General features: G+C 40.5%; 1 protein-coding gene and 1 long non-coding RNA gene across 4 annotated transcripts in view; both read left to right on the plus strand.

Annotated features, from left to right (window-relative positions):
• Positions 1–3,338: 3,338 nt before the first annotated feature.
• Positions 3,339–6,365, plus strand: LOC118364391 (uncharacterized). 2 transcript variants are annotated; one of them, XR_008086368.1, is made up of 3 exons: positions 3,339–4,895; positions 5,004–5,084; positions 5,139–6,365. It is a non-coding gene; the product is annotated as an uncharacterized LOC118364391 (long non-coding RNA). The 2 variants fall into 2 exon arrangements; XR_008086364.1 differs by having other exon boundaries at positions 3,339–5,084.
• Positions 6,366–10,011: 3,646 nt separating this feature from the next.
• LOC118364396 (alpha-tectorin-like) overlaps positions 10,012–12,040 on the plus strand; it is a 34,777-nt gene continuing 32,748 nt past the window's right edge. For both annotated transcript variants that reach the window (XM_035745908.2, XM_035745916.2), the window contains exons 1-3: positions 10,012–10,090; positions 10,206–10,284; positions 10,452–10,475. In XM_035745908.2, coding sequence (XP_035601801.1) covers positions 10,239–10,284; positions 10,452–10,475 — 70 coding nt within the window. In that variant the 5' untranslated portion in view covers positions 10,012–10,090; positions 10,206–10,238. The remainder of the gene's footprint in view (positions 10,091–10,205; positions 10,285–10,451; positions 10,476–12,040) is intronic.

Consider the following 12,040-nt stretch of genomic DNA (forward strand, 5'->3'; position numbering starts at 1 on the left):
GGGTTTCAGGTGTCTCCGGAAGGTGGTGATTGACTCCGCTGTTGAATACCATAATATGAAGGTGTCACACAATCTTTGACAGCTATGAGTTCACATTTATTAATGTTAAGATATAGACCAGACGCTTTGGAAAAGGATTGTATCACATTGATCGATATGGGAATTTGGTTAGCGTCTTTCAGAAAAAGTGTAGAATCTGCCAGCTGGCTTATAATAATTTCTTTACCAGCTATGGAAATACCTTGTACAGGACTATTATTTAAAGAATTTGCAAGAAGTTGGGTGATTAATAAAACGGGTACGGAGAGATAGGCAAGGTTGTCCTAATTCCTCTCTTTAACTCAAATCTAGGTGAGGTGCCATATTTCAATTTGATAGAGCTGTTACCATTTACATAGTGTCTTAATAGCCTTACAGAAAAAAAATCCCTAAAGCCGAGTCTCAAGGGAGTGGAAGAGAAAATGATGCTCTACTGTGTCAAATGCTTTATAAAAATCTTAAAAAATAATATGAAGCTATCCTCAGTTATTAGGTCTGAGTAGTCAAGTATGTCTAATACTAGTCTGACATTGTTAGAAATATGTCTGTTCCTCATGAAGCCAGACTTTCATCAATGATGGGTTCGATTCCCGGGACCACCCATACGTAGAATGTATGCACACATGACTGTAAGTCGCTTTGGATAAAAGCGTCTGCTAAATGGCATATATTATTATTATTATTATTATTATATTAACTACAAATGTGGCGCCATTTTGTAGTTTTTTTACTAACCCTAACCAGTTTGTTTTTAATCAATATCTTTGACCAACATCGTTCTAATTGATGTGTAGAATGATCTGTACATTCATCAGGACATACATAACGCTGTACTGCATCAACACATGCCAATTCAATGTCTGAAGAAGTGCACTTTCTGAAATGTGTTTTTCATCATAACTATTTAAGTTTGACATGTGTGATTCTTTTGATTTAATAAGGACCCCTTACTAAACCTTCATGTCAAATAACGTTCGGATAGGTTTATCGATTGTTGATTTTTTAAAATCATAAACGTTTGGGGGAAAAGTCAACTGTTGGTGGTGCTACTGAGCACTCGATGGCCACCAGGGGTATGGGATTGCATAATTATGTTTAATTCATGCATAGAAAAGCATTTGTTTGGGGTGGGGGGGGGAGGACTCTATGATGAGAGTTGAACTCTTCCAAAAGGTTTCCGAGGGGTGTATAAAGGTTCATGGCAGAGAAGTGTATGTATAGAAATACTTATATTAACATTGTTACATCGATATTGACGCATCTAGAAGTTCAAAAATAGACATTCAACAGTCTATATGTGGCCTTTCAACCCATGACGTACATGGCCGCATAACCGCACCTCTATTGCCATGGTCCTCGGCACATCATATTCCTGTTAAGCAACAATGATGAAAATTAACTCACTGCCTATTCAAAAAAAGCAGTTGTGAAATTATTTGCCTTTCACCTTCATTAAATATTTTCCGTGGACAACTAGCCTAGAGACCGAGCAGATAGACGGTCTGCCTTTATGCGCTAAACATGTTGCATGCCAATATCACTCAGGGGTAGGCCTATATCCAACATATTTAATGCAGGTAAAGTAATATATGTAACAGCATTATATATACTGTATATATAATCTGTTGATTTACACGTAGGCCTATGTATTATAATATATAGCCTAGCTGCGCCTAGCCTCTGGGCCTATAATAAACTTGGATATGAATTGCGAAGTTCATCGTCAGTTGGCCAAAATGCTGTCCCAAAATGCAACATTCTCATCACAAATCTAATCATGCATCTTGTGAAAAAAAACTGCAAAGGAATATACTTTCTGGCCTAAAAGCCTGTTTTCCACATGTTTGTCCAAATACTTATGGCTTCTTCAAATTGGGGGGACTATATACATAAAATGATTTCCTCTCTAAATTGTGAAAAGGTGACCTGTACTATCGCCTCATGAAACATTTGATTTCAAATCCAAATTGCTGGAGTTTAGAGTTAAATTGTACATTTTAACTTCACTGTGCAAATACATATGATGTTGAGTGTACAGTATATCCTCAATACATATGGTGTAGAGTGTTCAGTATATACTCAATACATATGGTGTTGAGTGTACAGTATATCCTCAATACACTATGAGATTAGTTGAAGTAAACATACCATCCAGAGCATGGCTTCCACCTCACTTTTTACTCCTGACCCTTTATTATGAAACAAATAGAAATGTCTGTTTTATTTTAAAGCTGCACTATGCAGAAATCGCTCAACAATGTCATGGTAGCTAATATCAGCTGTTTGAAGCTGTTGTAGAGAAACCAAAGTCTCAATAACGGGAAGCATAGAAATAACACACACTGTAGGACAGATCTACCGCTTCTTAGACTTGCTTTCAAGTAGAATGATGATCTGTAACTAACATTTCTATGTGAATTTGGTCGGGCCACCCAGAAAGTTACATATTGCCACTTTAACTACAAGTTCTATGCACTGCAGGTTAACTACAATTGGTGTTGCACTAGGATGTTAATGTTCTGCAGATTTACCTCCTTTGAAGGTCTTTTGGCAAGAATCTTGAGAATAGGGAAAATCGTTTGCCCCGGATGCACTGGACACTCTGAAACAATAAATGCATTAATATATTTAATCACCACCCACCAGAACATGAATAAAGTTAGCAGGACAGTCAATTGCATTATTCATTTTACATCTATGCCTAGCCTTAAGACTACACTCTTATAAATGGTTATTTGGCTGTCACCATAGGAGAACCCTTTTTGGTTCTGGATAGAACCCTTTTGGTTCCATGTAAAATCCAACAGAGTTCTACCTGGAACCAAAAAGGGTTCTCCTTTGGGGACAGCCGAAGAACCCTTTTGGAACCCTTCTTTCTAAGAGTGTACAGTATGCCTGCCTCCTGAAAAGTAGGGGACCATCAATCACTGGAATGGTTTTATACATGTATTAAAAACATAATTGAAATGATTGTTTATTCATAAATGTTAATGATGTCAATATAAGTTAGATACTAATTTACCTTTTTGCATGTAGTCATATTTCCTCTTCCTTGGTCGGGGTAGGATGGGGTTGGATGGGGTTGACTGTGTCATGCTCAGCGAGTTGGAGGGTTTTTTGAGGGTGACAGGGAGACAGGACTTTCTCCCCATCTTCTTTGGTTTGGTGTGGGTGAAGCTGGTCTCCTGGGTGGTGGGGGATATCAGGGGTTTACCCTGGTTGAGGATGAGGGTGTAGCTGGTCTCCTGGGTGGTGGGGCATATCGGGGGTTCAACCTGTATTGAGGATGAGGGTGTAAAAATCATACAATGTGATTGTCTAGATTTTTGTTTTAGATTCCGTCTCTCACAGTTGAAGTGTACCTATGATAAAAAGTACAGACCTCTACATGCTTTGTTATTAGGAAAACCTGCAAAATCGGCAGTGTATCAAATACTTGTTCTCCCCACTGTATAATGCATGTTAGAACCAGGTATAAACGGGGCAAATAGAGGTAAGAAGGGCTCAAGGAAAGGGTGTGATGTGTGAGTATGTGAGTGGGAAAGCAGGTGAGTGAGCGAGCAGGTGTTGCACGTATGTGTTTGTACGAGTGTGTGAAACAGAAGAGGTGTGTGTGGGAATGGTGGAGGGGGAGGTAAGGGTAGGCCATGGTGAAGAGGTGGGTTTTTAGGCAGGACTGAAAGATGATGATGGGGACTTCCAGAGCCTAGGAGCAACCCTGGAGAAGACCCTGTCACTGAAACTCTGGAGCTTGGACCTGGGGATGACAAGGTGGCCAACTGTGGTTGAGCGGAGAGAGCATGGGGGCTGGTAGGAGAGAATAAGGTCAGAGAGGTAAGGGGTAGCAAGATGGGGGGAGAGATTTTTAGGTCAGGAGGATCTTGTAATTAATGCGGTGGGAGACAGGGAGCCAGTGGAGTTCAAAGGATGGGGGTGATATGCTGCCAGGGTGATTTAGTGGGTTAGAAGACTGGCTGCCAGGGTGATTTAGAAGACTGGCTGCCAGGGTGATTTAGAAGACTGGCTGCCAGGGTGATTTAGAAGACTGGCTGCCAGGGTGATTTAGAAGACTGGCTGCCAGGGTGATTTAGAAGACTGGCTGCCAGGGTGATTTAGAAGACTGGCTGCCAGGGTGATTTAGAAGACTGGCTGCCAGGGTGATTTAGAAGACTGGCTACCAGGGTGATTTAGAAGACTGGCTGCCAGGGTGATTTAGAAGACTGGCTGCCAGGGTGATTTAGAAGACTGGCTGCCAGGGTGATTTAGAAGACGTGCTGCCAGGGTGATTTAGAAGACTGGCTGCCAGGGTGATTTAGAAGACTGGCTGCCAGGGTGATTTAGAAGAAGGGCTGCCAGGGTGGGTTAGAAGACGGGCTGCCAGGGTGGGTTAGAAGACGGGCTGCCAGGGTGGGTTAGAAGACGGGCTGCCAGGGTGGGTTAGAAGACGGGCTGCCAGGGTGATTTAGTGGGTTAGAAGACGGGCTGCCAGGGTGATTTAGTGGGTTAGAAGACGGGCTGCCAGGGTGATTTAGTGGGTTAGAAGACAAGCTGCCAGGGTGATTTAGTGGGTTAGAAGACGGGCTGCCAGGGTGATTTAGTGGGTTAGACGACGGGCTGCCAGGGTGATTTAGTGGGTTAGAAGACGGGTTGCCAGGATGATTTAGTGGGTTAGAAGACGGGCTGCTGAGTTTCTAACCATTTGGAGCTTATCGAGGGAGTTTGTGTTAGTGCCGTGGGGGGAGTGAGTTGCAATAGTCTGAGTAGAAGGGTGGTAGGTGTAGGTCTGAGTAGAAGGGTGGTAGGTGTAGGTCTGAGTAGAAGGGTGGTAGGTGTAGGTCTGAGTAGAAAGGTGGTAGGTGTAGGTCTGAGCAGAAGGGTCGTAGGTGTAGGTCTGAGTAGAAGGGTGGTAGGTGTAGGTCTGAGTAGAAAGGTGGTAGGTGTAGGTCTGAGCAGAAGGGTCGTAGGTGTAGGTCTGAGCAGAAGGGTGGTAGGTGTCGGTCTGAGCAGAAGGGTGGTAGGTGTAGGTCTGAGCAGAAGGGTGGTAGGTGTCGGTCTGAGCAGAAGGGTGGTAGGTGTCGGTCTGAGCAGAAGGGTGGTAGGTGTAGGTCTGAGTAGAAAGGTGGTAGGTGTAGGTCTGAGCATTAAAATGTACTTAATTTGTAAGTGGATTACATCATAAAAAAATAAAGGTGGTGTACAACATTTTAAATGACGTGAATGATGCATAACAAGATGACCATTGGATAGATACACATTCACTGTGGATGGGAGCATTGCTGTCTGGTGGTCCCAATTCATCCATTGTTTGGAATTATTTTCTCCATAAGATCTAAAACGGTCTAATTTAGAAAGGCTTTGCAAAGACAAGTTGAACTAGCTCTATTAGGCAGGGGTGTCAAAATCATTCCACAGAGAACACCTGGACAACCTAACCTAGGTGAGGGGAGTTCCTTAGTCATTTGTAACCTTCATTTATCAATTAAGGGTGGAGCAAAAACCGGCAGAAAATCGGACCTCCCATAGTAGGAGTTTGACCCGTGGATTAAAGTAATTAACCACTCAAACTAGTTTAATCAGGTGTGTAGGTGTTGCCCATGTAGAGGACTGCTAATTCTTATGTAGGTGACATTACACTACTATAGCTGGGACAACGTATTTTCATAGTAAAACAGGTTGGGCCCCATACAGGATATCTCTCACACACACACTCACTTTGATCATCCAGAACACTGTCACAACAGGATTACTCCTAGCCACAGGTGCTAGCCGGCAGTTCGGCCACAACTCCCCTGAAGATAGGGACGCACACACATTACACACGGACTCTTTAGGACAGGACAGGGACGCATACGCTCTTACACACTGACCCCAGAAGACAGGGACGACGCACATACAGTACACACATAGCTGCCGAGGACACCCAGATGAGACACCCACAGATTGGCAGAAAGCCTAGATTTAGAGACAAACTAGCACACACACATAATCTCCCTCCCAGCCGAACATTGTGTGACTGAAGATAGCGCACACACCAGATCTCCTTTTCAGCTGAACATGGTGTGACGACCAAGAACAGGCATGGCAGGATTCTACGATGACGGACAGACAACAGAGCCAATGCCGGATGACTACACCCCAGCCTGATCCAATCCGAAGATCCGATCTCCTAGAAATCAACCTACTTTCTGTTGTGTATATGATGCTTGTACTCACTGTTAGCAAGGTTTATTTCTGCTAGACTCTGATGAGCTAACAGAGGGGCCCGTATATACGCTGTACCAGATATCTTCACTCTGAATAAACCTGTCGCTTGTCGTACAATCTACCACCTTGTCTGCATCGATCCTTGACCGACTCACCCTTTATCTTATCCCATTATCAACACCCAGAACAAAGCCCTGCGCCCACCATGAAACTCCAGACTGTAGCCTAGCTCGCTAAAGCTAGCTGAAACTTCGGCCTATAGCTAAGATTTTAATTGAAAACCTTGACAGATCAGTGAAAATGCATAGTAGTTTGAGAAATGTCGTAAAAAAAAAATCTATCTCCATAACATTACATACTAGCAATTACAACCACATGGTTTATTTGCATACTTCACTTACCGGGAAAGAGAATGATGGCATGGGAGGATCGGGTACGTTCCAAGTTGCCTTCTTAGTTGAAGTTCATGATGCGCATTTGTGTTGTAGGTCAAATTACACCGATTCTGCAAAGAATAAGAATATACATTCAAACTGCCTGGGAAAGCGTTTCTTAGATTCGTTTAATTTGATATTCTTATATAAACTGAACAACACAGAATGTAACCTCCCCTGCAGCCGATTGTGTTGACGAGCTCCGCATTACATTGGCTTGAAGTTGCAGATGTACATTACTGATCTTGGGTCAGTTTTCCGTTATTTTCTCGTACGACTTGGGGAGAGAAAGCAACATCACCTGCAAGGGTTTTGATCGGCAAACATATGTTTTCTGACTGCAATGAGCGCAACACCCAAAAATACTAAGTGAAATCAAGCATAGAAAACAGTATTTGCCATTGATAATGTATTTAAATGTTCCGTGGCAAAGATCCCAAAGACTCCCGTTACTTGGAGTAATCTCTGAACTGTTTCAAAATGCCTACCTGTTGAATATAATTTTGTCTGCAGCAAATAAATGTATCGGAAGAGTGGAGTGGAAGATTAAGTACAGTACACTTCTTTCAATGGAAAAATCACCCTTAAAATAAATCTGAAGACAGACATAGGCTATGTATGTAGGCTGCTATTACACATACTATTGCCTCGTTCAGGTGCAGAGGAGAGGTGTGCGCAACATAGAGGCTCTTCATTTCATGTAACAACTTTGTGCTGCATCTATTCACTGCAGTTATTTCATCTCATCCAATATTAAAAGACAAAAAACGGCAGCAGTGTGTCCCTTTTGTCAACACGCACCACAACACAATGCAGAACCGAAGCCAGAATGCAGTAGCCAGCGCATTCATACATAGGCACCGCCCGGCTACACTAACAATTAAGTTCCATTCATGAACATAGTAGCTTAATTACTTGTGATTGTGTTAGTGTCTGGGAGAAATTGCATTAAATTAAGTCAGATATACATACAAGTAAGTAAGTTATAAAGATATGAATAGTAAGAAACAATGGTGAAACTATTAAGAAAGCAATAGTAATTTACATGATAACAGGAGAATCTTTTCTTTAAAAATACAGTGTCAAAGCCCTGTAAGTAGACTGAAACTATAAAGAAATTACCAATAAGTTACATAAGAATTACTTAACTACAGTGCTGAAATAACAACGACAAGGTAACTAACTACCAGCTACAAGCAAAGACCCAAAAGGTACGTTTTGGGTATCCTCCCCATCCAATACATTTTAAGAAAGTTTAAGCTAATTTGCTGCATTTCTATACCAATTAATAACTCTTAAATGCTATTTGGAGAACAGCAAAAATAAGCAAAAATTACCATAGCCATTATCATATTGGTTGGTGTAGCTTCATTCACCTCAGTTGACACAAACTATACACTACACATTAACTCGGCACCTAAATTAAAAATGGTAATTTACTACATACAGAATGATCTGTTAGTAGAACAAGTATTTTATTAGCAAAAGTGAACAAATACGCTTGCTGTAAATAACTTTTTGTTGTTGTTGCAGTTTTACAATTCATTTCCTGCAATTCTACACATTTTTCCAAGACTTCTGGCATGTTAATAAGATATCTGAGCGAGAGAGTGACTAACAACATATATGGGGGCCCCCTGGATGTCAGGGCCCCTGGGCACGTGCCCTGCGTGCCTGTCCGATAACTCGGCCATGGTTACCACTTAAAGCTGCAATACTTAACTTTTAGGGCAACCAACCAAATTTACATAGAAATGTAAGTTAAAGATCTGTCACTCATTGAATGGATGTCTAAGAAGCTGTAGATCTGTTCTATATGCATTATTTCTATGCCCCCGGTCTTCAGTTTAGTTTTTGCCTCTTTTACTTTAGGTTTTGTACACCAGCTTCAAACCGATGAAAATACAATATTGTTGGTTAAGGGAAAGATATTTTGCAGCGGTTTAGATGTTACAATGATTCTCTACACTATACTTGCTTGTTTTGTCACAAACTGAAATTAGCAAAACTATTATTAAATTTTTTTGCAACGAGAAAATAGCGGAGCGAGTTCTGCATCGTGCATCTTTTTAAGTTTAAATAGCTGTCTAGACTAACTATGTCATGGACATCTTCGTCACCAGATATCAACCCATTTGAACACTTATTCTGATTCTGAAGCGGCACCTGAGATATAATTTCCCCCCACAATTAACAAACGCGCCTTGGAGACCAGATGCTGATAACAGGTTACCTACCCATCAGTTGGTGGGGAGGTGGCAGGTTGTTGGAAGACTGATGACGCAAACAGCAGAGGAGAGACACAAGTGCTGAGTTGACATACAGTATAAATACTCCAGTAGATTTATGTCCATTGTTTGAACGAAAGGGAAGTGATGAGAGCACGAGTGTGCTCATAGGTTAATCAGCAAGCGTGGTGGAATTGCCTTAGGGCGCCATGCACATAGGCTGAATTTGAGGTGAATGGCATTCCACAAACTTGCTAATGGTAAAGAAGAGGAGAGACGTGAAACTATGCTGATGAGTGACATCATTAACACTACCAACACTACAGTCCCTGTGTTCGGCGTCCTGCGGCCGGAGACGAACGCGCTGGGGAGAGGGTATGCTCTCTCTCCAGCCTCTAGATCACCAGGCTGCTCGTTATGGCGCGCGTTTGCACAATAACACTCACCTGGACTCCATCATCTCATTGATTACCTGCCCTTTATTTGTCACTCCCATTGGTTTCTTCCCTAGTCGTCATTGTTTCTGTGCGTTGTTCGTGTATCTTGGTTTCCTTTATTTATTAAACGATTCACTACTTGAACTTACATCCCAACTCCCAGTGCACACGTTACATTGCCCCTAAAAAACAGCTTTAGAATAACACAAAGATTATCCCAACGAATGGACATAGACTACTCATCTTAAACCACATATTTGTGGATACAAATACGTCAGGATTTCTGAACATATGCTCACAAATCATTTGACATTTATTCAAATTGTAATTTTATTTGTGAGCATATGCTGACATATCATATTCATTTTTACATACGGTATTCGCAGATTATGGTTTATCTTGTGAAATATTTGTATATATTCACAGATTTCTTTGAGTTATGTTGAATAGACATTCTTACAGAATAGAGACATCTTGTCAGCTCGGGGATTTGAACTTGCAACCTTCCGGCTACTAGTCCAACGCTCTAACCACTAGGCTACCCTGCCGCCCCATATGAGGAAGCAATTTGTTTTTGCTCTTTGTCACGCGAATGTTTCACATAAATGGTCAATTAATTATTGTCACTAGTGAGACAACCGGTTTGTAGAGCTTTCGATCAAGGTGCATTCCATCACAGAAATGAACAGTATATAAGCCTAGTGTCCAATTGTACCGCATCCATGAGAGGGTAAATCCACAGAAATAGGTGAGCTCATCAATACAACATGTAAAATATGCGTAAAATACATTTTAAGGATGGGATAATAATATTAATAGTTTCTGACGACTATGGTAAAAATGATTATAATCTTTTCTCATAGATTTGAATTATCTTGGCCAAGGAGCTAGTGACAATGGGGAACCAAACCATGCTTTTGGTGCTGCTTTTGTTGATGATGAGTAAGTATTGTCTCTTCTCAATATGACGCTGATGAGAAAAGCTGGTGTTGAATTCCACACGTTTTCCATTGTCCCCACTTCTATTTAGTCTATAAGGCTATAAAACCAACTTATTTTTCCATATTCATTTCCCTTGCGTAAACATTTTATCTTTGGTATCTCAACAGGTAGGGTGACCAATGCTGTTTCTGGTAAGTGTACCATGTCCAATAACTAATTTCAAACCCCCAAAAAACAAATTGTTTGTCAGCAAAACAAACAATTCCCTTTAAAGGATAGTTTCTCAAAATGACGATCTAATCGTAATTGTTTTCTTACCTTGAGTGGAGTTATGCGACTGTATTATATTTTTAATACAAGCTCTATGCGACTGTATTATATTTTTAATACAATCTCTATGGAATGCCCTGTGAAGTAAACTATTCCTACAATGTCATAGTTTACTTCATGTATGAATAGTCACCCTAAAATAGCTCACACACTTCCATTCAATTTATATTGAAACAATATCACTCAAGAAAATCTGTGTTTGACTTTGAATGAAATGTTTTGGAACATAACTGTGTTTAATCATTTTAAAAATCCTGTAAGAAAACAATTAAGATTAAGTGAAAATTTGCTTCAGTAAGAGAACGTTGTTCTGAATGTGCATAATGCTGTCTGCACACTTCGTAATTGTCATTGTTTTATTTTATTTGACAAAAATCCATTATGACAAGGTGTAGATAATGCATGTGATAGAGTAAATACTTGGTCTGTAATAATTAGAATGTGACAAGTGTCACTGATCAAAACTATATTTAATTTATACTGTAGACCGTTGCTGCGACTGTTGGTTTCCTTGTCGTGGTTACTGGGCTGGTACAGCAACAAGACCAAATCCATCTGTTACGAGATAGTGCCGGAGTTCTAAAATCCTCAGAATGAACTACTTTTATTTAGTCACACTCACAGCCATAAGCTATTTTCTGTATGCTCGCCATTACTTTGTAAATAATAATACTTTTATTTCCCTGTAAAATGAAGACTTTATCAGCTACACTTAGGTCATTATTTGAACTGGGTAGCCAGCTAACTTTAGCTAGATGACATGTTTTGTGTTTTATTATGGATCCCCATTGGGGTCCAACAATATTAAGGATATAAAGAAACCAAAACATTGTTTAGAAAGTTGGTTTTAGTTGCCTTGCCAGCTAGTATAGGTTGACATATGGGTTTATTGGTGTTAAAATAGATGCCATTCAGACTGTCACTTTGTATTTATACTTTTTCACAATGACAACGACAAGTTTGATGTCAGATGACAATAGAATGTTCATGATGTCACCACGACAACTGTCTACAGACATGTCGATAGGCCAAACGTAAACCAGCCAAAAAGGTAGAGCAAATGTTTCAGTGCCCCATGCTATCATCGGTGGTCACTTTGATTGAACTCTAGCTCATTGTTGCATGTGCAAGCTTGAATGTTAAAAAAAAAAAAATTATGAACTCAAAACATAGTTAAAATTATAATTTTGATCTCATGGATGATGCATAGCTCTGTCTATTAATTTGAGTGTGGTTACATTTCTCCAGCGCCATCCTTCAACTTTTTACCAAAACAGTGCCGGGGTGTCCACTGTTGTTGTTTGAATAGCAGATTGTAGGATATCACACCACAATACTTAGCATTCAAACTATCCACTGAAAAGATTATTGCCAAAGGTGTTTATTTGTTATAGCAGGTGTTCATTCAATGGTATTAAATGTCCCC

This window comes from Oncorhynchus keta, chromosome 3, assembly GCF_023373465.1.
Source record: "Oncorhynchus keta strain PuntledgeMale-10-30-2019 chromosome 3, Oket_V2, whole genome shotgun sequence".
Taxonomy (NCBI): domain Eukaryota; kingdom Metazoa; phylum Chordata; class Actinopteri; order Salmoniformes; family Salmonidae; genus Oncorhynchus; species Oncorhynchus keta.